We start from the raw sequence: 27,322 nt of genomic DNA, 5'->3' as shown, positions 1-27,322 counted from the left end.
AAGATCTTTTCTACTTCCGTAGTCAATCAAAGCCCTATGGCAGTTTTTATAGCTTCGGATTTGCAGGTGCTTGGTACCAGCCCCATGGCTCATCTGAATTGTACTGTGTAACCTGCTTCACACTCAAGTAGTTTTCTAGACCCCTACAGAAGGACAAAGAAAGCCATTAAATCATGAGCATGGTGAAGCAATTTCTGAATCTCAGTTATATCCATAGATCTTAGATTCTTACCATTCACCAAGTTCCCGCCCAAAACCACTCCGTTTGATGCCTCCCCATGGAGCCTGACAGAAGCAGGGCTGTGAGCAATTTACCCACACAATCCCTGCCCGAAAGGCCTGCAGAGAAGCAATAAATAACACATTTAAACATTTCCACAACCCAAAAAAATTTTAAAACAAGGGAAAGAAGGGACATTTTGTTAAAAGAACCAGACGCGGAATTGTTCTCCCAGCAACTGGGGGTTCAGCAATCTAACCATCCAGTCCAACACAATAAACAATTAACAAGATAAAAGGCACCACTCTGATGCAACCAAGCATTGCAGTTGGAGGTAACTCTTGCTTAGGTTGTGGCCCTGCAGGTATTTGCAACTTTGGTCCTCACCCTACCCACCCTTCCCTTGTGCCTACTTTCGTACTCTGAATACTCTCTCAACAGTGTCGACATCCAGGTATAATGTTACAAACAGTCCACCCATCAGAACTGGGCAATCCTTGGACCAGTTAATGGTCGTGGCACATACAACAGTGTACAGAACATGTGCAGGTGGTTCAGATGTCAAGTCCAAAACAATCCAACCAACCATAATAGGAATAAAATAAAGACAGTCAACATCTTCAACCACATGTAATGAATGTCCTACAAATCGGTGGGTGTGAATATTCTTGGACTTCAGCAATTACTTGGGTTTAGACGAATTTCACCAGTTACTTCAATTGCCAATTTTATTATATAAACTAGTCCAGATGATTGTCAACTACTAAGTACAAACTAGAAAGTTAATCATACCTTGGTCACACGTTCACACCTCTCCAGATCATTGGAAATCACAGCAGCACCCAGGCCATAGCTGCAAGAGAATTAACTAGTATGTCAACCGAATTTCCCTGGTCAAAACAATGCATAAACATCAGAAAAGGTCTAAGATAAACACTCCCTAAGTAATAATGTACTCACTGTGTGTCATTTGCTAGTTCAATTGCTTCATCTTCATTACTAAAGGTCTTAACACATAAAACAGGCCCAAAGACCTCCTCCCTCCAAATTTGCATGGATGTATCCACACCAGTTATGATGGTTGGCTGAATAAAGTAACCTTTCTCTAAATGCTGTCATCATTTGTCACATCAGTGAGGGATCACCTTGTGTCACAGCGAAGCTGTGCAAAATATAGCCTAGGGTTTTACCTGAGGCCGGTTTCCACCACACAGAACAGTAGCACCTTCACTTTTTGCAGTTTGAATAAACTTCTTTATCTTCTCATACTGAAGGAAATAAAGAATAAATTAGCTGGATCCATTTAGCACCATTGCATAGGAAATGAGAGGACATTATTTCTATATTCATTATTAATTCATAGAGCATTCAAAGCAGCCAAACCCACTAAAACTTAAGTACTGTAACAGAGGGATCAGCATTCACCATTTTTACTTATAAATTAGATACAGAACTGAGGTTTCGGAATAACACAAATTGCATTACATGCACTGAAGCTGATGTACCATTTTGCTAAAGTCTGCAGGCAATGCTGCTGAAAAAAAAATTAATAATCTGAGGAAGTCATCTTTCAACATCTGCGTGGTATAGCTTATAGCCAGCAAAAATGTTATGGCGCCAAGGCAAGCAAAGCAGTGGCCAGGGGGTTGACTTGGCACCTAAGCCTCGCCTTGCCAACTATGATAGCCAAATGTGATTGGAAAATATTGTACACTGCTTGCATGAATCAGATTGGGAAAGATGCTTTGTGCTTTTAGATTCTAACCGGTAAGATATGACCACATGAGTATGGAACATACAGTCTCCTATATTATCCAAGGCTGATTTTACCATTATCCTCATGCAATCTTATTGATGGTTATAGCAGAGATACATAGCATTGTCTTCAACATATATAGTAATAACAAGTAACTAATGTTTTAGCTCCATCAAGTCAACACATAAGTAAATTGAGTTGGACAGGAGCATAGATTCTTTAATGAAATACAGGAAAATACAAACAGCAAACACCAAGGAAAGGAAGAAAATCTCTACCGGCATAAAAAAGAAGAGACTGGCAGGAATTGATTATGCAGCTACATTACCTGCCCCTCACTAACAACAGGTCCAAGCCTGCAACCTTCTTCCAAAGGATCTGAAATCTTGATGTTTCTGGTCCAGTTAACGAGTTTCTCCAGAAATTCTGCTGCAATACTTTCCTAAGACATTTGCATGTATGGTTAAACATATGATCAAAACATACATTTGACAACAAAAAAAATTAGGAAAAAAAGAAGAAATTTAACAGCAAAAAAGGAATTGATAAATCCATTATAGTCATTACAAAGACAGACCACCTGCAGTGTACTTTGCTCCCTCTCCTCTTTAAATTGTTATTGGAAATGCAATATTTGTAAAGTAAAGCTTCAAACATCAAGGACTTGAGGAGCATTATCAATGTAAGACAAACTCAGGTGCCTATTTCCACGGTTAAATTATTGGGCTACTTATAGAGGCAAGAGATATGGAATGAACATCCCCCCCCCCCCCTCCCCCAAAACAAAACCCCCTGGCCAATAGAGAAAAAGCAAATGCATATCCATGTCATCCTGAAAACTAAATTAGAGTTTGAGCAAAAACAGAAGTAAATTACAGAAGTGGGTTCTTAAAAATATTATGTGGACATGAGCACAACACCCAGGGAAATGTTTAATATGATTCTTAAAGAGAATACGTGACCATGAATACATCATGCCCAAGAGAAATGGTACTAGTGAGACACCAGACAGTGCAATATACATATTCCATCCAAGTAAATTGTGTGGGGCCTGTGGGCACTAATGTTTCCAACACTCCATAAGGCATGAGATGAGGTGTTACACTCACTAAAAGGGCAAGGCATAAGTCCTAAGGTGTGGATATGTCTAACGAATTCATGATTGGAACATTCTCTCTCATCCCCCTCCGCCCCCGGCCCCCCCACACAGAGTGATTCAAGTCTCTTTGGAGAGCGAATCATATTTGAATAGAAAATCTAGATTTTTGGAGTGCAGATTCACAATGTTTAGAAAATAGTTGATCTAAAAGCTAAGGAGGGTGGTGGGTCTTTTGCCTGCAAAGCAAAGTGTTAGTCCCACTAGCTAATTCCTTTACATCATTACGTATGAACAGTCAAATATACATATCTGAAAAAGAAAATCAATAAGTATTTGAGATTATTCGTTAACTAAAAATGAAACAGAAGGCAATAAAATTTGTCCAAGGTAAGCAATATCAGTTGTTTCTCAGTTATGTTGAATGTATATCTATTCATTTAAAAAGGTGTTGCATGGATTCCTTTACAAGAGTGAAGTATGCATACAATTTGTTGGATCTGACACCTCACAGAAGCTGATGTGTTCAAATTTCCTCTTTCTTCTGGACTGAACACTTTCAAATAAAGAGATTCTATGTGGAAATATGGTATGATTTATGCTCTCATCACTAAATAATAAAAAGGCCTAATACCAACCCATTACCACCACCAGTTTTCTACATAAAAAGTTAGCATTTTTTTTCGTTTCATTTGGAAAATCGTTTCAAATGCACTAACCTTCTTTGCAACGTACGGTTCATATCTGACAGATACCATCTATGATAGATTTCAATTTTGGCAATGCCTAGGTAACATGCATATTTATGTAACAGTGGTCAATGAGATAGTAGAGGTAGCTATAACATATCGAATAGCAAACCCTTATCCCAACTAAAAGGGGCATTTTGATTGACTACTTGCTGTGACATTGACTACTTTATTAGACATTAGGTTGCTTCAAGATCCTTCAGGTGGATTGCATTCGGCCAATTCCATTGCCGATGACTTGGCCAAATGTGGTATTAGCAGAGCTCTTTCTATCTGGGATGTATCTGATTGACTCGTCCCTAATTGGGTCACTGATCTTTGGCCTTCATTTGTTGTTGTTGAATACCATGGCTTTGTACTGAAGTTTTCCACATGCGATAAAATCTCTTTGTTACATATCCTCTGGGGAATTTTAAAAAAAAACTACTAGCTACTTTGGGTAGTCTTATTATGTCACTCTACTTTATCTAGACTCTATAGCATATCAACTCTGTTAAATCATAAATTATGATATCCTTACATGCACTAGGAGACGCGATGTGGCACTGCAGATCTGCCCATTTGTCCAAAAGCAACCAAAAAGGGTCCACTCAGCAGCTGTTTCAATGACAAGGCAGAGTATGGATATACAGATAAATTTGATTTAGTACAGTGAAAAGTCTCAACAGATCTAATTCAATTTGTGTTTGTTTTCTTAAACAGAAGTTCCAACCACCTGTTCTCAGAAGAAAGATATTTCAGCAAATTAAAATCATGTGACTCAGAGGGCACTAACCTTTGTCAAGGTCTACGTCCTCAAATACAACAATCGGACTCTTGCCACCAAGCTCCAATGAAACAGGCTGGCAAACAATTGCAGTATCAGTACAAATACATGAAATAAATGAAACGGCAGAAATGCAAATTCTAAGAAAAGATTTCAATATACCTTGACCATTTGAGCAGCAGAAGCCATGATCTTGCTTCCCGTCAAACTACTTCCAGTAAATGCAATCTGATTGATGACCAAGAAACCTATTAGACACTACTTGCTAGACATTCATCGATAACATACCACAATACTATGAATGAGTAACAGTGCCAGATTTCGTATAGTTCTAATGCACAAATGACTGAAAAGAGTCAAAAGACAACTGAACCTTGTCAACATGAGGATGAGCTGCTAAAGGAGCACCTGCTTCTGCACCTAAACCAGTCACAATGTTTAGGACACCAGCAGGTAGACCTACTTCTTTACATATATCAGCCAACTCTAAACAAGTCCTGAAAGAGCAAGTATGATGAGGTATATAGAAAATATTACAAAAGGCACAGTTTGTCAGCAGAAATCAATAAACTAGAAATAAAAGCATATACGGGCTCCCCTGCCCATATAGAAGAGGAGAGAGAGACTGACACAGAGGCCAACTCAGACGGCTTCAGTATAGCAGTACACCCAGCAGCCAGGGCCGGAGCAACTTTCCATGTAGCCATCAAAAGAGGGTAGTTCCTTCAGCCAAATAAAAAAAAAAAGACAGATCAATTATATCCACAGAAGAAAAAATGGATATGAAAACTTGAAATACATAAACAGCTAGGAGAAACCCGATGCCTATTCATTCACACATGCACAAAGAATGCATTGTTGACATGAGACACACTCCATATGCTCATAACAAAGACTTTTGAGCGCAGTTCCAACTTGCCAAACAATTAGTAATTCACTTTGGACAAATAACCATTCTTCTACAGCTATTCTATCAAAATATTTTTGTGAGAGATCTACCAATAGCTCTCAGCAAACAAAAGGCATTTTTCTGTTGATAGATGCTTGTGAAGGCATGGGTGCAAATTATAATCAATTGTGTGAAGTTAATGCAATAAAGTAATAGCATCGATGTAACATTCCAGGTTTCTGATAACAGAAACTGGAGGGCCAACGTTCATCATAGGACTAGCCACGACATGATACCTGACAGCACACTCAAACAAGTGGCAACTCACACTCTAAATACTATGCTACTCTACTTAAACATCAATATCTGAGGAGGGAAAGGGGGAAGGGAACATCACTTTGCGATTCCAGTAAGATTTTAGATCATACACCCAATCAAGGTCGGCATAGTGAATAATGACCACCACAAAATCCGCTGTTAAGTAAAACAAAATTTCAGAAAAAAAGTACAGTTTAAAGAGAAATGGAAAAGGGGCATAAGTCACACAACAGTTCAACACATCATTACTGACACCTCAAAAGACAAGTTATGAAGACCTGGTAAATGGATCAGAATCTCAAATAACATGCAACCACATTGGAAGCTGATATGGAATAGAATTAGACAACTGACTACTTTTTTCCCCCACAAAACATTGAAGACCTAAAAATAAGACGAAAGTTCAAAAATGTATACTAGTGTACAAACCAAAACATGAACTAGCAAAGCAAGGATATATTAATCATTAGACTCAATTTCATAACCAAAAAATTAGAAAAGAAGAATAAACCGAAAAACAAGACCATGAGGAAGGAATTGGAAATCTCTGCTACCAAGGGGTAATTAGCGCAATAACACCAAGAGGTTCCTTAAGAACATGGCCCTTAAATGTCTCCATTGGAAGAGAGAGAGGAGCTTTTTGTTTTGTGTCTAAAACTTCAGCTAGTCCCGCATAATACTCAAAACATCCTGCAACATCATCCTGGATCACATGAACAGACAGATCAGGAAGACATTCTTGATAAATAAACAACAAAAGTTCCAAAGATGTCCAAAGCATACCATGTCCCATGCTGCTTCATCCAGTGGTTTTCCACAATCAAGAGCTTCTAGCTTAGCCAACTCAGATTTCCTCTCTATCACCTGCATGCAATTAGACAAATGGAATCCTCAAGACACGTAAGAGAAGGGTGAAAATAACCTATCAACTAATGCTTAAAGAAAAACACTTTGTGGCTTGACATGTCTTCTGATTTGATACAAATATAGATTTCACATGACCGCTGAAGGACTAGCAAAGAACCATCATTGATTTCTGGCTTACCAAAATTTCAGGACAACAAAACCCAGATTTAGGCTGCGTTTGGTATGCATACTTGGAATGCATTATAGGTCGAGAATGCATTCCAAGAAATCATACCTGTTAATTATGTACACTCGATTAGAATAAGAATATTCTAATCGAGATTCTCAGTTAAGTGTCCTAGTGTTAGTCCAAGTCTATTCAAGTGGCTACTAATCAGAGTTCTGGTTACCTTCTATTTTCTGAATTTAAACCCTAGTCTGCACCCCTGCAATAGAGGGTATCAAGCTACTGACTGTATAAACTTTGACTGGGGTTGTTTATTCTATTGTGGGCTATTGTTGAGGGTTAGGAGATGTTAGATATGGGCCAGAATACCGTGGGGGGTATTCTGGACCTTTTTTCCTTTATTTATTTGTTTGTTTTGTATATGGGTTGAGTCCCACATTGCTCATGTATAACCTTTTATGTCTTAATTATTCTTATAAATAAAGTGGAGCTTGGGATGGAATTAATCATCCAAGCCTTTCCCTAAGTTCAAGTCTCTCTACATGGTATCAAAGCAGATTTCGAACTAGGGACAGTTTACCCTCTTCGATTTCAGTGTTTCTCCCTCTCACTCTCTCTTGATCTTCTTCCTCTCTCCCTCTTTCTCTTCTCCCTTGTTCTCCATCTCCATATAGGGCAGCACTGATGAGGTGATCATGCGATCCAGCTGCTGCCCTCATTACCTCAGTCATGTTTTATAATTCTGCTCGATAGGAACCAGCCACTCCAGCCTGCGAAATTTGGTGCTTCTGTTTTTTGGGGATTGATCCTACTTCTCTTACAAGGAATCAATTCCTCCCTTCAAAGACCACAACCTGCAGGATTTTTTTCTCTTATTGGTTTGAGTTCTTATCTCAGTTTCAAGACCTCCTAAGATCGATCGTCACAAAAACAGGGTTTTTTTCAAAACCCTGACAATTGTTGATCTAGGAATTTGGGCCCTCTATTGGTTCTGAATTTTTTACGGCTGTTTCTCCACTTATAAAGACCCACTCGACTGCACTTTGGGCTTCAACAGATCAGTTTTTGAAGACCTCCTTGAGATCGATCCCACCATCACAGGGTTATTTTTCAAAACCCTGAAACCTATCGATCTTAGGGATTGCTGCTGCCTATTGCACCAGAATTTCTGCAGGTTTTTTCTCCATTATACAGTGTTATTCATCTTCAGTTACAGCTATTTATCTGCAACTTCAGTTCTGTCCCTCACTTGTCCCCTTATCGATTTCCATAATTCAGGGTTTTTCTTCAAAACCCTGACACTATCGATATAGGGGTCTTCTTGTGCTGCTGGTTCTGATATTTGGAGAGGTGATTCAGCCTTTCTTTTGAAGCTATTATTGGACTTATTTTCTGCCAATATGGGTGATTTGACCAATTCTTCAGCTACTTCAGATCAGGGTATTAATGATAGTCACAGCAAGACTGAGTACCATACCTTCCCACCAAATCCTATTAAACTGGATGGCTCGAATTATCTTCTATGGTCCAGATCTGCCTCTTTTGCCATTGCAGGCCATGGTCTCATCAGTCATATTAATGGCACTTGTGTTATGCCTACTGAACAAGGGCCTGCTCAGGAAAAGTGGCTTGCCAATAATGGTGTTCTAATGTCTTATCTGATAGGCTCTATGACTTCTGATTTACAGAATAATTTTCTTCTTTTGGACACTGCCTCTCAGATTTGGGCTACATGCAAGGAAACATATGGGCAGCTTGGCAATGATGCCCAAGCATATGAAATCTGGAAGAAGGTCCTTCACACCACTCAGGGAGAACTTTCGGTGTCCAAATACTATGCTACTCTCCGCAGTCTATGGCAACAGTTGGACCATTTCTCCGACTTCCATCCTACTACAGTGGCTGATATTGCTTGTTATAAGAAGCACGTGGATAAGATCAGAGTATATGACTTCTTGGCTGGACTAAATGTGGAGTATGATCAGATCCGTGTTCAGGTGTTGGGCCATAAGCCTTTTCCCACACTTGAACAATCGTATGCATTGGTGTCTTCTGAGGAGAACCGGAGGGCTGCTATGTTGCACCCTCCCATTACAGACAGATCAGCTCTCAAGGCTGCTGCCCTTGCCACTCCTGCTCCTAGTGGCACTGCTTCTCTTGGTGATTTTGCTACAGGGAATGTTGTTTGAGAGCACTACACAAAAATAACACGTGGGATCTTGTGGCGCTTCCTCCAAGGAAAAAACCAGTGGGATGTAAATGGGTCTTTGTGGTAAAACAGCAGGCTGATGGCTCAGTGGATCGGTATAAGGCACGTCTGGTCGCAAAGGGATTTACTCAAACCTATGGAGTTGACTACCAGGAGACCTTTGCACCAGTGGCAAAGCTCAACACTATCAGGGTGTTATTATCTTGTGTTGCAAACCTTGGGTGGGATCTTTAGCAGTTAAATGTAAAGAATGCCTTCCTCCATGGGGAGCTTGAGGAGGAAGTATATATGGACGTTCCACCAGGCTTCTCTGATGACAGGACTAGGGGCAAAGTCTGTAAGTTGAAACGTGCTCTATATGGGTTGAAGCAATCACCTAGGGCCTGGTTCGGCAGATTTCATAAGGCTATGGTTTCAGCAGGTTATAAGCAGAGCAATGCTGATCACACTTTGTCCATCAGACGAGTTGGTGACAAGGTTACTCTACTCATAGTCTATGTGGATGATATCGTGGTGACTGGTAATGATGATGCTGCTATCAGGGACTAGAAGCTTCTCCTTGGCCGTGAGTTTGAGGTCAAAGATCTAGGTTCTCTCAAATATTTTCTGGGGATAGAAGTTGCTCGCTCTTCAAAGGGCATCTTTCTTTCTCAAAGAAAATATGTCCTTGATCTGTTGACTGAGACAAGGTTGTTAGGTTGTCACCCATCAGATACCCCTATGGATGCTACTACAAAACTTAGGGAGAAAGAGGGTGAACCTGTTGACAAGGGTGGTTATCAACGGTTAGTGGGCAAACTAATCTATCTTTCTCACACCAGACCTGACATAGCAGTTGTTGTAAGTATGGTGAGCCAATTCATGCATGATCCCTATTCCTCTCATATGGATGCAGTCCGTCGTATTTTGAGGTATTTGAAGTCTGCTCCAAGAAAGGGAATTCTCTTATCTCCCAATGGTCATCTCAAGGTTGAAGCTTATACTGATACCGATTGGGCTGGTTCTCCTGACAGAAAATCTATCTCTGGCTATTGTTCCTTTGTAGGTGGGAATCTTGTCACATGGCGTAGCAAAAAGCAGAATGTTGTGGCAAGGTCCAGTGCTGAAGCCGAGTTTCGTGCGATGGCCCAAGGCATTTGTGAACTTCTATGGCTTAGAGGATTATTAGAAGATATTGGTGTTGCTATCCATCTTCCAATGATGCTTTATTGTCACAATAAAGCTACCATTAGCATTGCTCATAACTCTGTCCAGCATGATCGCACTAAACACGTGGAGGTTGACAAACATTTCATCAAGGAAAAGCTTGAAGCTGGCCTCATTTGCGTTCCCTTTGTGAAGTCTACTGATCAACTGGCGGATGTGTTCACTAAGGGGCTGAATAGCAAGCTGTTTCATCCTATCTTAGTCAAGTTGGGCATGCTTGATATATATGCTCCAACTTCAGGGGGAGTGTTAGATATGGGCCAGAATACCGTGGGGGGTATTCTGGACCTTTTTTACTTTATTTATTTGTTTGTTTTGTATATGAGTTGAGTCCCCCATTGCTCATGTACAACCTTTTATGTCTTAATTATTCTTATAAAAAAAGTGGAGCTTGGGATGGAATTAATCATCCAAGCCTTTCCCTAAGTTCAAGTCTCTCTACAGGAGACCTATTTATTCTACTGTTTCAGACCTGAGTTCCAGATTGCATCAGTGTTTGAAATCTGAAACCAGTACCTATATTGGTGTTATTTGTGATCCTGACTGGGGTTGGGATTGTTGAGTCCTAGCCTTACATTAAAGAGTAATCAGAGAATCCTTAATGGTTGATACCTCCAAAGCTAATTGAGTACACTTTGCAACACAATGTGGTGCAATCAGAATAAAACATAAGATTAACTCTGGGGTTTCTTGGTAATTGAATTCTTTTATTTCACCCCAAAAAAATACTTTCTGTTTTGATGAGGATTAGCTCTCCTATTCGGTCAAGGAGTAGTTAGTTGGTTTCTCAATAGCTTGGTCCATAAGCTAGGGTCTCATAGTCAATTTAGGACTTTATTTCAGTTTCTTATAAAAAGCTTGTAAGGCCACAGGCCATGGACGACGAAGATTAATCAAAGTTTGATGTTGTCAATGGAGCTGTGCGATTCAGTCTCAGGTGGGAAGACTCGGTGAGCAGCTGATCCAGTTTGGGTGGGAAGCCTTATCTAGTTGTTATTTGTTGTCTTTTATCTATTTCATACCCTGTTCTTAATGCCATCCAGGTACTGATCTATCCCCATCCATTAGGTTTTCTGTCATAGTTTTATTCTCTGATGTCTGTTCAATATACATTCATACATCTGAGGTGACATACTAAGTATCTTATTGTGTTGTTTAGACTCCATTAATATATCCCACTAGTGACTTGCAGTTCCCCTATTCTGAAGCATATATTAGCCTGATTTCTTTTACAACCGCAGGCAGATCTTTAATCAGATCCAGCCCTTTTTGGGGGGAATTAAATAGCACCCTAGGAGGAGAGTTCGATCCTGATTTGGGAGAATTCGGAGCTCTGAATCTGAAGCCACTTAAAATATCTTTATTCTGAATTTTCAATATTTCAGATTCTGAGTTAACAACAGCTGCCTAGCACAGTTGGTGAGCTGTGGTGTACTTCATGCCCATGCTCACCAGGAGGTCTCGAGTTCGAGTCTCCTGGCTGTTACCTTCCCCCCTCCCCAGGTCCCCACCCCTTTAAAAAAAAAAACTGAGTTTTTAAAATTAATTTTGATCCAGCCTTATCTAATACTTTGGGAATTGGTTTAGGTTGCTGAAATAGAGGTTCGATTCAAGTATCAGTCCATACCATTGGTCTGATTTAATGAATTTAAGTTTCTCTGTTTCGAGGATCTCAGATTCCAAATTCCTTGTTTTTCAAATTACTTTAATTCTATCCATTGGATCAATCCCATCTTCTGAAGGATTCTTAAACTTGATATTAGTGATTGTTGGCTCTCATCTGAGAGAGTTGGATTTTCTGTTAAATTTTGGGTTGTCTGTTTGAGTTGGGTTATCTTGGGTTCCTGTCTAGGAGGTTAACCTTTCAACCCCCGTCATTAAGTTTCTATCATTTATTATGTTTATGCAAATTAAGTTTTGAAATGATGGATGTCCATTAAGGATAAAGGGCAATAAGGATTGGATGGACCCCAGAATTGACCATGAAGTGGATTCTCTAAATTTGAAACTAACCCCATAAGGAATCATTATGGAAATGATGCTCATTATAATACATGGAAGGGAGTGGCCTACATATACCGCCATAATTCATAGGTTAAAGTTTTCAATTTGAATGTTAAGGAAAACTGATATTTAAAGTATGACCATACATCAAATGCAACGCAAAACATTACTTGACATGTGGCAATATGGGCCAGTGGGAGAATGTTGGCTGATGTAGCTCAATTGCCATATCAGCATAAAGAATGTGTGATGGTTTTCCTAACCCAGGTAGCTTCCCTTGATCGTAGGGAAGTTACAAAACGGTTACTTATATTGGGGTTCTGGCTTCCAGAGAGCAATAAAGTATAAACCATCTTGCCAGAGTTGTGAGTGGTGATGGTTGGAGGTAGAATGATGGGGCCAAATGGAGGCATGTTGCCCTCCATTGTTTTACATTTAACAATAATCAATAAGGGCATAAAAGTATAAACCAAATAAAAGATGCATTTCCACAGCCACCCATATGATCGCATAGAGTACCTTGGCAGCAATGGCACGCAAATACTTGGCGCGGTAAGCCCCTGAAGTGGAAGCCCAATCTCTGCCCTTGTTTCTGGAAAAGGCCCTGCGAGCAGCATCAACCGCAAGCTCCACATCCTCGGCAGTAGCCGCAGGAAAATCCCCTGAAACAGTCCCCAACTCCTCAAATTTACATTTCACGATAGAAAGCAAGGTCAAACCTTTAATTCACTCAAATTGATTATTTTAAATACTCTTAAAAAAAGAAAAAAGCAAAAAGCAAATGATCAGTTAGAAAGAGAAGCACAAGTGAACAAGAAATCGGGGAGAACACAGGAAGCAAACAAAATCGGGAATAAAAGCAACAGGGAATAAAATTTCTGCTTCTTTTTTTCCGGTCGATTGAAGCAGGAAAACAAAAAAGAATGTTAGAAATTGCAGAGAGGAAAAGAAGAAAAAGAAGATGAATTGAGGGAAGTGGAACAACCTATGATCTCTTCGGTGGTAGGGTTGATGATGGGAAGCCGCTTTCGTTGGAGGGGTTCCCTCCATTCACCATCGATGTAAAGCTGACGAGATGGAATCGGGATCGCCATGGTCGACATAGTCACCAGAAGAGAAGGGCTAAAAAAGTGAGAGAGGAGTGAGGAGTGAGGAGTGAGGAGTGAGGAGTGGGGAGCGAAGGAGTGACAAAAATTGAGAAACGAAACAGCGATTCACCCGAATGGCTTCTTATAATTATATAATGACGCATTGACGATGATGATTGGTGAATTCTGTTTTTACTGAACTAATCACTTTCAGAGTAGGTTTTACTGAACTGATAGTGATCACTACCAGAGTGGCAGTAAATTTAGCTGAGCGGACCCCATCACAGTCTAAATCATCTGGGAATATCTTATCTGTTGTTTATGTTTCCAAGAAGGTAGCGGACCCCATCACAGTCTAAATCATCTGGGAATCTTATCTGTTGTTTATGTTTCGAAGAAGGTATTTCATAGGCGGGAGATTTCAGGTATTTATGTCATTTTGTATAGCTATTTATGTCATTTAACAACGGTTGTGCACAGCCACACCGCCGTGTATGAAAACCTTTGCCTCACAAATTTTTTTTTTTGGATGAATACTTTTGACGCACTGCCGAATTACAGAGAATTGGAGATGATAATTTTCCAAGGGTCAGGGGGAGCTTGCAATTTGCCCTCATTGGGCATTGGTTAGTTCAAGATACAATACGATTGAGCTCCTCCCTAGGGAGCCCAGCGCGCCCAGGAGCCGTTGGGCTGTGCCACACACATCCCTAGGTGTGCACCGAGATATGTGTGGTACAGCCCAACCCTTGGATGCCCCCTAGGCAATCCCTGGGTGTTGAACTCCCTGGAGAGGTGCCAGATCCGATACAATATGTACAAATTGAAAATTGAACCAAATTAAAACCAAAATTAATTGGTTCAACTTTAGTTCAGTTACTCGATTTTCTTGTATTCAGTCTAATTCGGTTCTTATTCACCATGGATGTAAAGCTGACGAGATGGAATCGGGATTGCCATGGCCGAGGATTGAAGGAAGTCAAAATTGAGTCGTGACGATAATTGGCGAATGCTGTACTGACAGTACTGATCACCATCAAAGTGGTAGTAAGTTCAGTATCAATTTCAATCAGTAATATCTTCTTTGGTTCGAGTTTCTTTCCTTTACATTTGTTACTGGCATCAGCTCAAATTGGAAAGCTGTGAATTGAGCTAACATCATGAGGGAAAAAACACCATACAAACAGCTCACCTTAAGTGCCAATGGACCAAGCCTACATAGCTGAAGACACTATTGAGTTTAGGGTTGGTAGCTAGTTGACATATTAAGTTGTGGAGAAACTTGGCAGACCAGAAATAATCATATCTGGATATGCTTGTATTGTATTTGGATCGAGTTTTCCTTATCCACCATGAAGAGATAACATCTTAACTTAAGCCCTATTGTCTGGCCTTTGGAGTGGATTGGAAAAGAATGTGTTTAATAAGGGGTGGGAGCTAATGATAATAAAACTCACCTGCCCAAGAGTCGCATTATGGAATCTATGGATGAAGAAATTCTCTCTCTATTCTGGGAGATTACAAACTTTCTCCTTCTAAAAATGGAGTTGATGGTGCAAAATGCTTGGAGAGGACAAGGTGGATGTCTTTCACAGCACACAAGAAAAGTAGTGATAGAAGTTGATATGCACATTAAAACAGTAGGATGTTCATATAAATCAAATCCAATAAAATCATGCAAAACCAACTAAATGATTAAGTTGGACTTCGGGTTCATCGTTAACTCTCACCTCTTACTGTTGATGATCCAAATTACCCTTCTTCAGTCCAACCAGAAGATCAGATGGAAAGGATGGAAAGATACTCTCTGCACCATAGGTGGAGAAAAACTGGGTATGTTTTCATATTTCATTTTTCTCGTACCTACCAGAGATGTGCTTGGATCTACTGTTCAGTCTGTTCTTCATCAATAGAGGGCTGGTGTCCATCCTGCATCCCCTGCTCTCCAAGACAAACCAAGCCATTTGTGCAAATATGCACTTGAAATCAAGATGCTCAATAGCCTCAAATTCTTATTGACATGATAGTTCAAAATTGGGGTTAGTCTATTCATTAGGTCATTTGGCATGTATATAGAAAGAGAGATACCTCCAAAAGAGCAGGAGAATATGAACAGTAATTATTCAGTTGCAGCATGGATCATAACTTTATAAACAGCCATCGACATACTTGAGCTCCCCGATGCATGAGGGCCTTATAGATTGATTTTAATAAGTATTCTTAATATGGGTTGTTAATCCATAAGAACTGCTCATCTACTTTGACTAACATATTCCAAAGTTGAATGCTTAGTAAGGAATTTGGAAATAGAAAAAGAAATTTATGGAATGAATGCAGAAGCTTGGGAAAGGATTCAAGGCTATTTAGACAGGTTGAATTGCATATGTTGCACAGTTGTGTGACTCCTGCACCTCTTTGTATAGCTCATTAATGAAAAACTCCTCCACTGAACTCTGGATTTGGGGGGCGGGGGGAATGTTTTATCATGAATGAAATCAGGCACACACACAAACAAAGGCAGGCTATAGCAGCCAGTGAAAATAAGTGAATTATTTATAAGATGTCAACATTCCCCTAGGATATTGTATAAAATATTGACCATAATAATTACTTCTGATAAGTAAAATATTAATTCTCTTACAACTAAGCCAATGCTAATTTTTCTCATCCTTGATTAAGTTTCAATCAGCTTATCTTTCCTCCCATTCTTGATTAAGTTTGTCAGTTAAATCTGCTCCTTATTATTTGTATTCAATATCAAGATTTCAGGTTTATTTCATCAAGCATGACAGTCAGTCTTCCCATATTTACTAAAAGTTAATGTCCAAGTGCAAGATGGATTGATGGGTTAAGTCAGTCCTGTGATTTCAAAATTAACTGATCATACCACATTTTTTTAGTATATATTTCTGTTTCTGCTGAAAATCAGCCAACATCTTCTGATATGGCAAAGGAAACCAGAGAGAATTTTCTCTCCTATTGCTCTATTCAGCTTATTCACAACTTGAGAAAAATTTGCCACTATCCAACATTAGCTAAGTCACTGCATTCTCTCAATGGACAGATCCAATCTCTATACAAAGGCTAAGACTCATCTTCTTGACATGATCCCATACAGGGCAACCAAAGGATATGAAAGACCATAGCAAAATATGTTTAATACATACTGTTATGGGGTTCAAAAAGCAAGATTTCGTTCCAGAAATCCTTAATACAGCACTTTTTCCTTCAATACCTTGTATTACTGAATTCAAAATTTTCATTGAAAATGACAACAGTAAGAGGGGAAAAGTATGTGTAACCAGCTTGAGAATCCAATGCAAATATTATATCCCACTTCAAATGATACAAGTATTATTTTATAAAAGGAAAGTGAAAATTTGCGTAATGAGGATGTCAAATTTATAATTCCCTAAGGTAACATTATGTATTCTGAATAACCAAGCAAACCAGCAATGTCACTATTTGGCAAAAAATGCACCAAGCACACTTCTAGTTGTTTGCTCTCTATTTAGTGAAATTAAAAGTTGACATGCAAAGCCGGTTTAACTATTGAAAGTACAAGGATGAGCGACATACACTTCTATGTGCCTGTCATATGTTCCTTTACAAGTCTCCAACTGATCCGAAAGAAAGACATCATCCTGGAAGGAGCCAGTTACTTGGTCTCATGACCAGCTTCAAACTTGATATAACTTCATAATACCACTTCTGATGTTTGGTAATTGATAAAACTCAATTTTCATGCTGTTGCACTATAGAAAACATCTTTCTGAAGGGGTAGCATCAGGGAAACACAATGATAAAGAAAAGAAAGCAAAGAAGAGTTAATTCTGAGAAAATCCACCCCTACAGAATTTCCACCATCACATCAGTTCCAAAGATTGATCAAGACCATCCCTTTCCAAAACACCAGTTGCTTCAAAAAATTCAACAGTCATTTGGGATGATAGATGAAGAACATATGACCTGGATGTGGGTGTCCAAATTTGACCCATAGTTCTTCGTCTAGTCTCCCTTGACGCATTCAACCTGAATTGTTAAATCCTTGACTCCAGCATCATTCAAGATATGTGCCACCTGTGCCTTTGTAGAAGCTTTATCAGTTTCTGTGGAGACGTGAAGATGTAGAGTACCCACAACATCTGTGTTTGTGAAGCTCCATACATGAAGATTCTGAACACCGCAGACCCCCTTTATCCTCATAACATCATCCAGAGCTACCTTCAGATCCTGCTCATGCGCTCTTGGGACTCTTTGTAGCAAAACTTCAGCAGAGTTTCTCAGCAGTGGGATTACTGAAGCTATGATCAACACCGAAATAAATATTGAACAAGCAGGGTCAGCAATGAGCCACCCCTTGTACTTAATTAGGAGCGTCGATATTACAACCCCAACACTTCCCATTGTGTCTGCTAGAACATGCAAGAAGATGCCTTCCATGTTGTGGTCAATGTGGTGATGGTGCATACGTGGTTCCTGAGGTAGTTTTGTTTCGGATGATGATTCCTTTGATAGAGGCCCAGTATTTCCTAATGCAGAATGACTATGAAAATCTGATTTGAGAGCATGAGTGTGAGAAGACATCGAGTGATCACTCAGACTGAAACTATCTGTGTGCAACAGTGGGACTGCATTCAGTTGATCTTCTCGTAGTTGAATCTCCAAACTTCTTGAAGCGATAGGAGTGGTTCCACCAGCAAGATGGTCCACATGACGATGGTCATGGCAGTCGTGTTTGTAAGCATGGTCATGACAATTATGTTGATGACTGTGGTGTTGCTGATCATGGCCACCTTCCCTGCAGATATTATTATCCCCACTTGAGCTTCCAAAATGGTCATGGTGTCCGTGGAGGTCATCCAATGCATGTGATTTTTCATGTGACTCGTGGGAGACAGAGATACACTTGTGATGTTCATCATGGAGTTTAAGATCATGCTTAGCATGGTCATGTGAATGATGATGATGCTGGTTATGGGAATGTGAATCCGAACACAATGAATGACTATGAAAATCTGATTCATGAGCATGAGAGTGATCATGGCCACCTTCCCTGCAGATATTCTTGTCCCCACTTGAGCTTTCAAAATGGCCATGGCGTCCGTGGAGGTCATCCAATGCACATGATTTTTCTTGTGGCTCATGGGAGACCGACATACAATTGTGATGCTCACCATGGCGTTTATGATCATGTTCAGTGTGGTCATGTGAATGATGATGATGGTGATGATGGTGGTGATGATCGCTGTGGGATTGTGAATGTGAACACGATCCAGCTCCACCATGGGCATGATGATGCTCTTCATGGAAGAAGATCAAACCCACCACATTCACCACAAGCCCTCCAATTGAAACAGTTAACAGGCTATTAGTTGAAATCTCCTGAGGATCCAAAATCCTCTCAAGTGACTCTAGCACGATAAGTGCTCCAACCAGAACCAGAAAGACTGCATTAACATATCCCGAAAGAACTTCAAATCTTCCCCGACCATAATTGAACTGATTGTTAGCAGGCAACCTCGAGATGTATGAAGCATACAGACCAATTGCAAGAGCAGCACAATCAAATAACATGTGGCAGGCATCAGATATCAATCCGAGGCTGTTGCTCATGAACCCAGCAACAAATTCAACAACCATGTACGCTGTATTGATTAAAAGGAAAAGTGCAATCTTACGGGATTTCCTCTCACTCAATATGTGGCGAATGGGCTTCATGATCATTGAAGAAAACGATTCTGTAGAATCTGAACCTAGTTCAGGGTGGTTTAAAGAAGCAGGATCCAATTCCTTAACAGAAATCCAGAGCAAGAAACCACAGAATACTAACCCCCAAAGCGACAGCTCAGGGAAGTAGAAGAGCTCCAGAACAATAGTACAAAAAAATGTCACCAAAAATTCCCTCCGAAAATTCATTGAACTAGCAAACTTATCTTCAGCATAATTGTCACTCAAAAGAACACCAAAGACAACAGTATTCGCCAGAGGCCAACCATAGTTTCCAATAGAAACATCATTTCCCTCTTCTTCCAACATGAGAAAGCTAATGACTGCCGGGAAGAAAAGAATACTGGTAGTGAGAAACAGCGAAATCAGTCGAACCTGTTTTCGACCCAACTGCCTAATCGACACCCAATTCGCGGAAACCCTCTCGTAAGACCCCAAAAACCCAGAAAGAAATGGGAGCAACATGGGCCAAATCCTAACACAATTTCCACCGGGGAACAGAGACAAACCCCCATTACCAACATTGATGGAAGACAAAGGGAAACATTCAATCCGATCCCAACTAATCGACAGAAGAAACAACCCAACAAAAAGGGCGGAGAATCCACGAACCTTAGAGGCGTGATTTCGATCACGATCACCAGTATTCGGATCACGACCCTCGGCAACGAACCTCGCGGCAATAATTCCAGTCAATTCAGCCAAAATGGTCGCCGCAGTACCACAGTATCGAAGGGCTTGAAATCGCAGGAGAAAGACAACGGCAAGAAGGATGGATTTGGCTAAAAGGACACGAAGCTGAGATTGAGGAATTGAGGTCAGAGAAAAGAAGAGCTGTTGTTTGAGTTGTCGTCGAAAAGGGTCTTTCGAGGAAGAGAAGAATAGAGAGAATGCAAAGGTGAGAAGGAAAGAGAGGAGAGAGACGAGGAAGGTGAGAGGGAAGAGAGAGAAAGAAGGGGAAGAACGAAGAAAGGGGAGAAGAGAATAGAGAGAACGAAGCGAGAAGAGGAGAAGGAATAGAGATGAGAAAGAAAAGGGGTTGTTGTTTTGTCTATTGTTGGAGGAAGGGAAAGAAGAGAGACGGTACTTGGAGGTGGAAGGGGTTGGTGTGGGAGTTGCTGCAGTGTAGGAAGGATATAGAGGGTAAGGTCTCGATGGGGTGGACGACGCCGGGGTAGGGGTGCGTGGAGGGAGTGAGAGACGATGAGGTCGGAATAGATGGTGATGGTGTTCGTGTTGATTGTGGTCGGACATGGCGAACGGCTCTGGTTTCTCTGAAGAAGAGGAAAGGGAAGAGAGATGCAGTCTCGTAGCAGTAACAGTGAAGAGAGGTCCGACCTCCAGCAGTCCACTGTCCACCCTACAAGAAAAGTGTCCAAACTCCCAAACCCAATTCCACAGACTCGATATCTTTTTCTCTTTTTTTTTTTTTTCCTCTAACGAAGACTTTGAAACTGTCTCCCCTTGAAATTCTTTGCCCTTCGGTCACGGTTGTGGGCCTTATGGGCCCGAACTCCAAAACTATTTTGGTTGCAAGGAAAATCAAAGAGAAAGGAAGTAAAAAAATTTCAAATCCGAAAAGGAAAATTCTATAATTATTTTCCAATATGATTGTATAAATTAATTATATAAACTTTCTAGGTGTCACTACACTAGTGACATATAACAATTCACTATTTGTCATTTGGTCTCACATAATTATAGTCCACATGATAGAAGATCTCACATGCATTTCAATGGCTAAGTTTTAATTCAAAATAAGCAAAGAAAGTTGCTCAAACTCTTATTCAAAGTTTTAGTAAAATTATCAAGGAGAAACGTTCTCTGCATGAGACCCAAGGGCCACGCCCAGACACATGGGGGGCAGAAATGATCGATGAGCCCCCCATGAATGGCGAAAATTCTGCCCCCCAATATGCTTGAGTGCAGGCTGTCATTGGCTATTGTGTGTGGCATGGCCCCTACGTCCCATGCAGAGAGCACTCCCCTAGTTATCAAATGCAATCAAATAAAGATGAATATAAAATACGAAATGACATCTTTTGTACTTTTAACGACAACTTCTACTTTCTACCCAAAAAATAAAAAAAAAAAACGACGACTTCTACTCATTTTGAGTTGAAATTGTACAAATGAGATTTGTTTGGTCCTCTATCACTTGAACTAACACATGTTAAATATCTTATCATATTTAGTAATGATACCTTTTAGACGTAATTTTTATTATACTTTTCAAATTTAAGGGATATTGATACAATATATTTAATTTAATAACCAAATATATAATAATTTGGAGTTAATGATATAATCATGTGGGATGATGGATACAAAAGTTTCTTTGTTAAGTTTGAAATTATCACTTCCCTCCTTAATTTCTTTTACACAAAATGGAACCGATCTCATTTTTTTCTCTCTAGGAAATCTTCTTTATGATATTTTATGGGGAATGGTTTCCTTATATCAAGAGTTCTTTTTGCTCTGTCAATTTTTTTGGGAGGGGGACTTAACTATCAATCTGACACCTACATGTGCTAATATGATATTCGAGAATTATTTTAAGAGTTTAATGGAGTGGTTTTTTGGACAATACAAATTCCTGCAATTCAGCCAGTTAGATGGGACTGAAATTTCGTAGACAGGTAAACCTAAGGGTGCAAGTTTGGTCCGAAAAACTAAAACCCAACCTTAACCTGACAGGGCTTAGGCTGGGATTTTGAGCTCGTAGGTTGGGCCAAGACTGAGATTTCCAGGCCCGGGGTTGGGTCGGGCTGGGCCGATCTTAGGAGGAGACCTAGGTCTAAGCACGACATGACCTAACCGAACCTGTGTATATAATATTTAATACATAATGGAAAAATCTTGTTGTAACCAAAATTTGTAAGAAATTTGAACCTTTTGCCATTTTAGTATGATACCCTTCTTTTTTTCAGTGAGGAAAAATCCAATCATTTTACAATGACGATTTTTGATAATAACATAATGGTAAACTCTTTTTACCTTCGACTTTAATTAACTTTTAAGAATAAGATAAGGACTAAGGAGCAATCAAAAGAAGGCTACAATTTTTCATTTCACCACTTTGATTACAACAACATGCACTCGTATAAAAATAAAAATAAGAGGCAATGTTCTCTATCGGGAAGCGCAACCTCCGCCAACGCCCCCTCTATCTATCTCTTTAATCTGCCCATATGGGTTATTTCACATGAGAAGGACCAATAAAGAGAGGGGTGCTTGCAGAGGGTGCACTTCCCCATAATGAACATCCCTACCTATAATTAAATCATCCATAGGGGTTACATGTTAGATATATGTCCATCAAACCCGGTTCATATTAATAAAGTATTTATTTTATTTTGTGTATGACATGAATTTTGTTGGGCTTATAAATTGTTCCATGGGTTTTCATCCAAAACGGTTATCAGCTAAAGAAAGGATCGGACATCCTATTCATATGGTCGTCACATTGTATGTTACCAGAAATGAGTTTTTTATACATAAACGCGGGTGCACATATTGTGTGTGTATATAAAATAATCTAGTAAGAATCTCGCATGTGTTACTGCCAGTTGCGAAAAGACGAGATTCGTACCCGACAATTGACCTTTGACCTGAGTGATCTTATTCACTACGACGCTATGTCATTTGTTTTAATAAGCTAATGGTTGACGTCCTACAGACTATGTATCGACACACTAGACATGTTATCCCACATTGTTAGTGATACAGATGTTCTCCATGGAATCCATTACCATTGATTCAGGCATATCAAGAAGAGAGAGAGTTTGTGATAGATCAAACAAGAATCTGGTACCAGAGTTGTTTTTGTAAATTATTTACGAAATAATTTTGTAATATGAAAAATAATTATTTATGTATTTAAATTTATTTGAAATATTTTTGGGAGTCCGATCCCAATCACAGAATCTTTGGAACGTACTTATACGATGAGTTGGGGTTTGGCATTATTTAAATACATGCCACGTAACTCATTATAGGATATTAGAAATGTGGAATGTCATATATGTAAATTAAAGTGTTTAATTTTGCATGACAATATTTGAAAATATTAATTGGTTAATTATCTTTTTGTTTATGATAATAAATAAAATCTAATTAGATTATATTATTGATCATAATAAAAAAGATAACAATTCCTTTAAATTCTATTTCTTACAACTTTAGAAGCAAGATTGTTGGCAATTAGGAAAGATTCTCTCCACCACCAAAATAAGACACAATTTTGGAAAGTGTATGGAAAAAGGAATCCCAAATGGGTGGGATCACATTATAAAAGGAGTGGAGAGAGGAGAGGGCGGGCCGAATTTTCTAGTCCTCTCTCTCTCGTGTGTGTGTGTGTGTGTGTAAAGTGTTAGAGTTTTTGAAACTTTAGTGTTAGTGGTGATTTTCCTATTTGCCTGTTGGATTGCAGATTCAAAGTGTTGAACAATCAATCTCATTCTTTGCTCGGGTGTGGAAGAACTATTATCTAGAGGAGTTTCGATTGCGGCTCTAAGGTAACAATATTTTTTCTTGTGGAATTTTTGTTTACCATAATCTCTAATTGAAAAATACATAATCGAAACGTATCCGATTCGGATTCCACTGTGCGTATCGAATTCAAACCAATACTACTAGGGTTAATCAAGGCTGAGTAGAAGAAGACTAAGCTTGCACTGAGAAATCCCAGCCAATCTTGGGCAAGGCTGGGCCTAGGCCAAGTTAAGGAGACCTAAGGTTGAGTTGGGGTTTTAAAAAGCCTAGCCTGGCCTAGCCTAGTTGCACCCCTAGATAGATCCAAGGTCCTTATTACTTGCAAACATTCAAGTTTCATCCACAATGGTATTGGAAAGTGGCAAAATAAAATTTAAAAAATAATAATAATAATTTTATTGAAAATAATGGACAATTGAAATACAAGGGAAAGTATGTGAGAGAATTTGATAATGGAATTTTACATATAGCCTATTTAAAACATGTCTTGTAGAACAAGTGAGCTCTCTTGACCATCAATACATAAAAGCTTCTTCCAAATTTTTATTCTAACTGAATACATAGTGAGCCATCTAGGTTTAGGTGACCCACCAAATTCAACCCGTGACTTATTCAAGGAATTTTCATTTATTAAGCATGTAGAATGATCAAATCTAAATCTACATTAGACTACATTCAACACTCTATATTTAGGTTGCATTAGGTATGCATTCTTGGAATGCATTCGAAAAAATCATACCAAACACAGCCTTTAGTCTTCCACCCATGATCTTAAATGTTTGGATCCATTATTTATTTGATGTATATTTGTCATCTCATCTATCAACCTCAACATTATATTTGTCATCTCGTCTCCTCAACTTCAACCTCAACCTCAACATTTTGTGGGCCTCGGGCTCCCCACCCCCTGAAGATCTGAACTCTAAATCATGGTTAAAGGGAATGTATATTTGTACCATACAACTATACTTTGAAAGCATTCAGAATTGTATAGTGGACTTTTTTAAATTAAGACAAAATTTAGTGTGATTCTTGGAATTCATTATTGATCTTCTTGAAATATTGATGATAAGAAGTCCTATTAAAATGGAAATCAAAATGATTAGATGACATGTCAATCATATTTGAGTGCTAATGAAACTTTGGAATTCTTTAAAAAAAAAAGTCTTTTGGTGCTCTTTTCAATTAAAAAAAAAAAAAAAACTATTATATTAGGAAAGTGGAATGCGCATTGTGTTAAGCAGAGGCATAATAGGAAACACAAAATTATATTTGTGCATCAAATCTAAATGCTATGCAAAATACCATGTAATTAATTTTTGTATTGTCTATATTTACCCTTCCAAAATTTTTTTTTGTGTTGCCTATCATGCCTTGCTTGACACAATACACATTCCACTATCCATTTCTTAACATTATAATTTTTTTTTGGGAAGCAGTTTTCTGTACGAGAGTGTGGCCTACGCCAGCAGTCCCATGTGTCTATCTCTCTCCTCCTTAAAATAAGGGGGCAGAGGTGTCTTTTCACATGGGGAGGAGAGAGATAGACTCATGGGAGTGCTGGTGTAGGCCACACTCCCGGACAGAGATCTTTTTTCCTTCTTTTTTTTTTTTTTATTGAAAATGATAGTAGAAACCATATTGGCACTAAATAGCTTTTTTATTTTAAAAAGAATTTGGCAGCCTCATTAGCACTCAAACATGATGGATATGTCATCTAAAGTCATCATTTAATCATTTTGATTTCTATTTTAATAGGTCCTCTAATCATCAATATTTCATAAGAAATTCTCATAATTAATAATATTTTGAAGAAACAAACTAAATTTTGTATATATCCTAACAAGTACTTATAATCTAATAAGCACTCATAATAAACATATATTTTTTTCATGAACCTTGTTAATTGTGAGAGAGTGCTCTATCACAATCACCAATTCATCCTTCCATCTTAGAACTTTTTTTATCTAAAGAAAAATGATGGAAAGAAATTAGATAATACAATACTTTTGTAATAACTAACATGATCCAACGGATAAAAATAATATAGTAAGGTGAGCCATACGATTAAATTAAAGGCCCAATTTAACAATGAACCAATATAATATCATCTTACCTTTCAATGATTCAAATTTATCTAATCAACAATACCAATACCATGTGGTAAAAATAGGATTTAGGAGTTGTACTTCCATGACTTATCAATTCCTTACGAAATACATTCACAATTTCTTCAAGTGGGCAATACCAACCCTATAATCACTACATAAAATTCTCATTTTACCCCCAATGCCCATAAACTAGAGATAGGCAATGTTAATATATGCTTTTAATATAAAAAAAAGGGGGAAAGAGATAGAGGTTAATACCGTTAATTGAACCTTACCTTCGGTCAAATGGTTGGGGGTTGGAGGATTTGTTGCATAAACATATTAAGAGTTAAGACATGTTTTTAGCCACAACCTATTTAAAGTTAAACAGTCATTTAGCCCAGTTAAAGCCCGATTGACCGAATATAAATCGTACCATGCCCTGACCAAATATAAATCGTACCATGCCCGTCTAATGTAAGCCTCATTAGATAAATGGTCAGGCACGGTCCAGGGCTTCAAAATGGTTAAACCCGATTAGGCCGGACCAAGACCGGCCTGGCCCGATTGATGGACACCCCTAGGATTGGTGTACAATATAGTTGGAAAACCAAGTTTTATGACTTGACTCGTCTGTTTCAAAACCTGATGACTTGGTAGACTCAAACCTGATCAGGGCAAATCATGCTTTTATCTTATTTTATTAATATCTTCTTTTCTTCTCTTTCTCCGAATTAGGGGAATTGAGAGTTTGGTTGCTTCACAAGTGAGAAGAAAAAATGAACTAATATTGAAGACAAGAAGCAAAAATTCTAGGGTTATGTTAGTTGTATATCAAATTTATGGACTATGAATAGTATGGGCTGACTCGAATCTGGTCTGATCATTTTCTCAAACCTAGGTGAATCTTCATGACTCTTGACTAGGTTTCATGTTTTGTTTACTCGACTCTGCTGACTCGCACGGGTCAAAACCTGATTTTCCAACTATACTACAACTAGGTTTAGATCTGATGGTCAAAATCATCTCCATAAAGAACACAAACTCACAATCCACTATCCCTTTTGACTCACCCACTAGCCTTTTGAATCACTTCCCATAGTTACTATGCCTAGTCGTCTTTCATCACAAGACCTAAAGATCATAAGCAGCGAAACCAAAAAAAAAAGAAAGAAACAACAAAACTGGGGTGGCCAACCACATTAGTAAGGTGGAATTTTGTGTAACAAGTATGCGTATCAACAAGGATCTTCCTTCGTTGGTGAGGTGTTCCACCAAATAAAACAAAGTTGAATTCCATCTCAGCAACCCACCAAAGCATATACCTTCCTCTATTGCTCTCTCCGTCTCAGCAAACCACCAAAACAGACAGTGATATTCTTTGTGAAGCTTCTTCCATTCTGGGTTAGCCAGATTGGAGCATAAGAATAAGAACCTTATCCTGAATTGACTCCTCCATTTGCGTGTAACCATACTCATAACGTAATCCATTTCAACAGCTACTGTTACTGCTTAGTACTTTAATAACTCCATTAACAATAATTTCAGAATACTTAAGAGCAGGTTGCAGGTCTTGATTCCTTCCAATTATATGTTCCTTATCTGCTAAAAATTATTTTGAAGGGTTTTCTCTTATGCAAACCTTGTTGTGGGATTCCACACAACAGACGTTGC

General features: G+C 38.9%; 2 protein-coding genes across 2 annotated transcripts; both read right to left on the bottom strand.

Moving 5' to 3' along the window:
* On the bottom strand, positions 1–13,417 carry LOC122654370 (betaine aldehyde dehydrogenase 1, chloroplastic). The gene is made up of 15 exons (XM_043848436.1): positions 13,232–13,417; positions 12,766–12,908; positions 6,578–6,658; positions 6,349–6,497; positions 5,218–5,310; positions 4,961–5,084; positions 4,750–4,815; positions 4,597–4,663; positions 4,342–4,418; positions 2,305–2,418; positions 1,411–1,488; positions 1,181–1,332; positions 1,013–1,073; positions 233–339; positions 1–143 (listed from the first exon to the last, which is right to left on the bottom strand). Exons 1-15 carry the CDS (start codon positions 13,347–13,349, stop codon positions 47–49), a joined length of 1,527 nt encoding a protein of 508 aa, XP_043704371.1. The 5' UTR covers positions 13,350–13,417; the 3' UTR covers positions 1–46.
* Positions 13,418–16,691: 3,274 nt separating this feature from the next.
* On the bottom strand, positions 16,692–20,386 carry LOC122656177 (probable zinc transporter protein DDB_G0291141). Its single transcript, XM_043850637.1, has 2 exons — positions 18,478–20,386; positions 16,692–18,390 (listed from the first exon to the last, which is right to left on the bottom strand). Exons 1-2 carry the CDS (start codon positions 20,316–20,318, stop codon positions 17,343–17,345), a joined length of 2,889 nt encoding a protein of 962 aa, XP_043706572.1. The 5' UTR covers positions 20,319–20,386; the 3' UTR covers positions 16,692–17,342.
* Between the last annotated feature and the right edge of the window lie 6,936 nt (positions 20,387–27,322).

The sequence above is a fragment of the Telopea speciosissima genome, chromosome 3, assembly GCF_018873765.1.
Source record: "Telopea speciosissima isolate NSW1024214 ecotype Mountain lineage chromosome 3, Tspe_v1, whole genome shotgun sequence".
Classification (NCBI taxonomy): Eukaryota; Viridiplantae; Streptophyta; class Magnoliopsida; order Proteales; family Proteaceae; genus Telopea; species Telopea speciosissima.
This window is presented reverse-complemented; position numbering and strand designations above follow the sequence as displayed.

Bases quoted from the DNA above. Each gene is read 5' to 3' on its own strand.
- LOC122654370 (XM_043848436.1), bottom strand. From the start codon at position 13,349: ATGTCGACCATGGCGATCCCGATTCCATCTCGTCAGCTTTACATCGAT. The intron at 6,498-6,577 runs GTATGCTTTGGA...CATGTGATCCAG, and splicing joins ATGAAGCAGCATGGGACATG to GATGATGTTGCAGGATGTTT. The intron at 5,311-6,348 runs GTAGCAGAGATT...ATTTGGCTGAAG, and splicing joins ATTGCGCTAATTACCCCTTG to GAACTACCCTCTTTTGATGG.
- LOC122656177 (XM_043850637.1), bottom strand. From the start codon at position 20,318: ATGTCCGACCACAATCAACACGAACACCATCACCATCTATTCCGACCT. The intron at 18,391-18,477 runs GCCACAAGAAAA...GAATATCTGCAG, and splicing joins TGTATGTCGGTCTCCCATGA to GGAAGGTGGCCATGATCACT.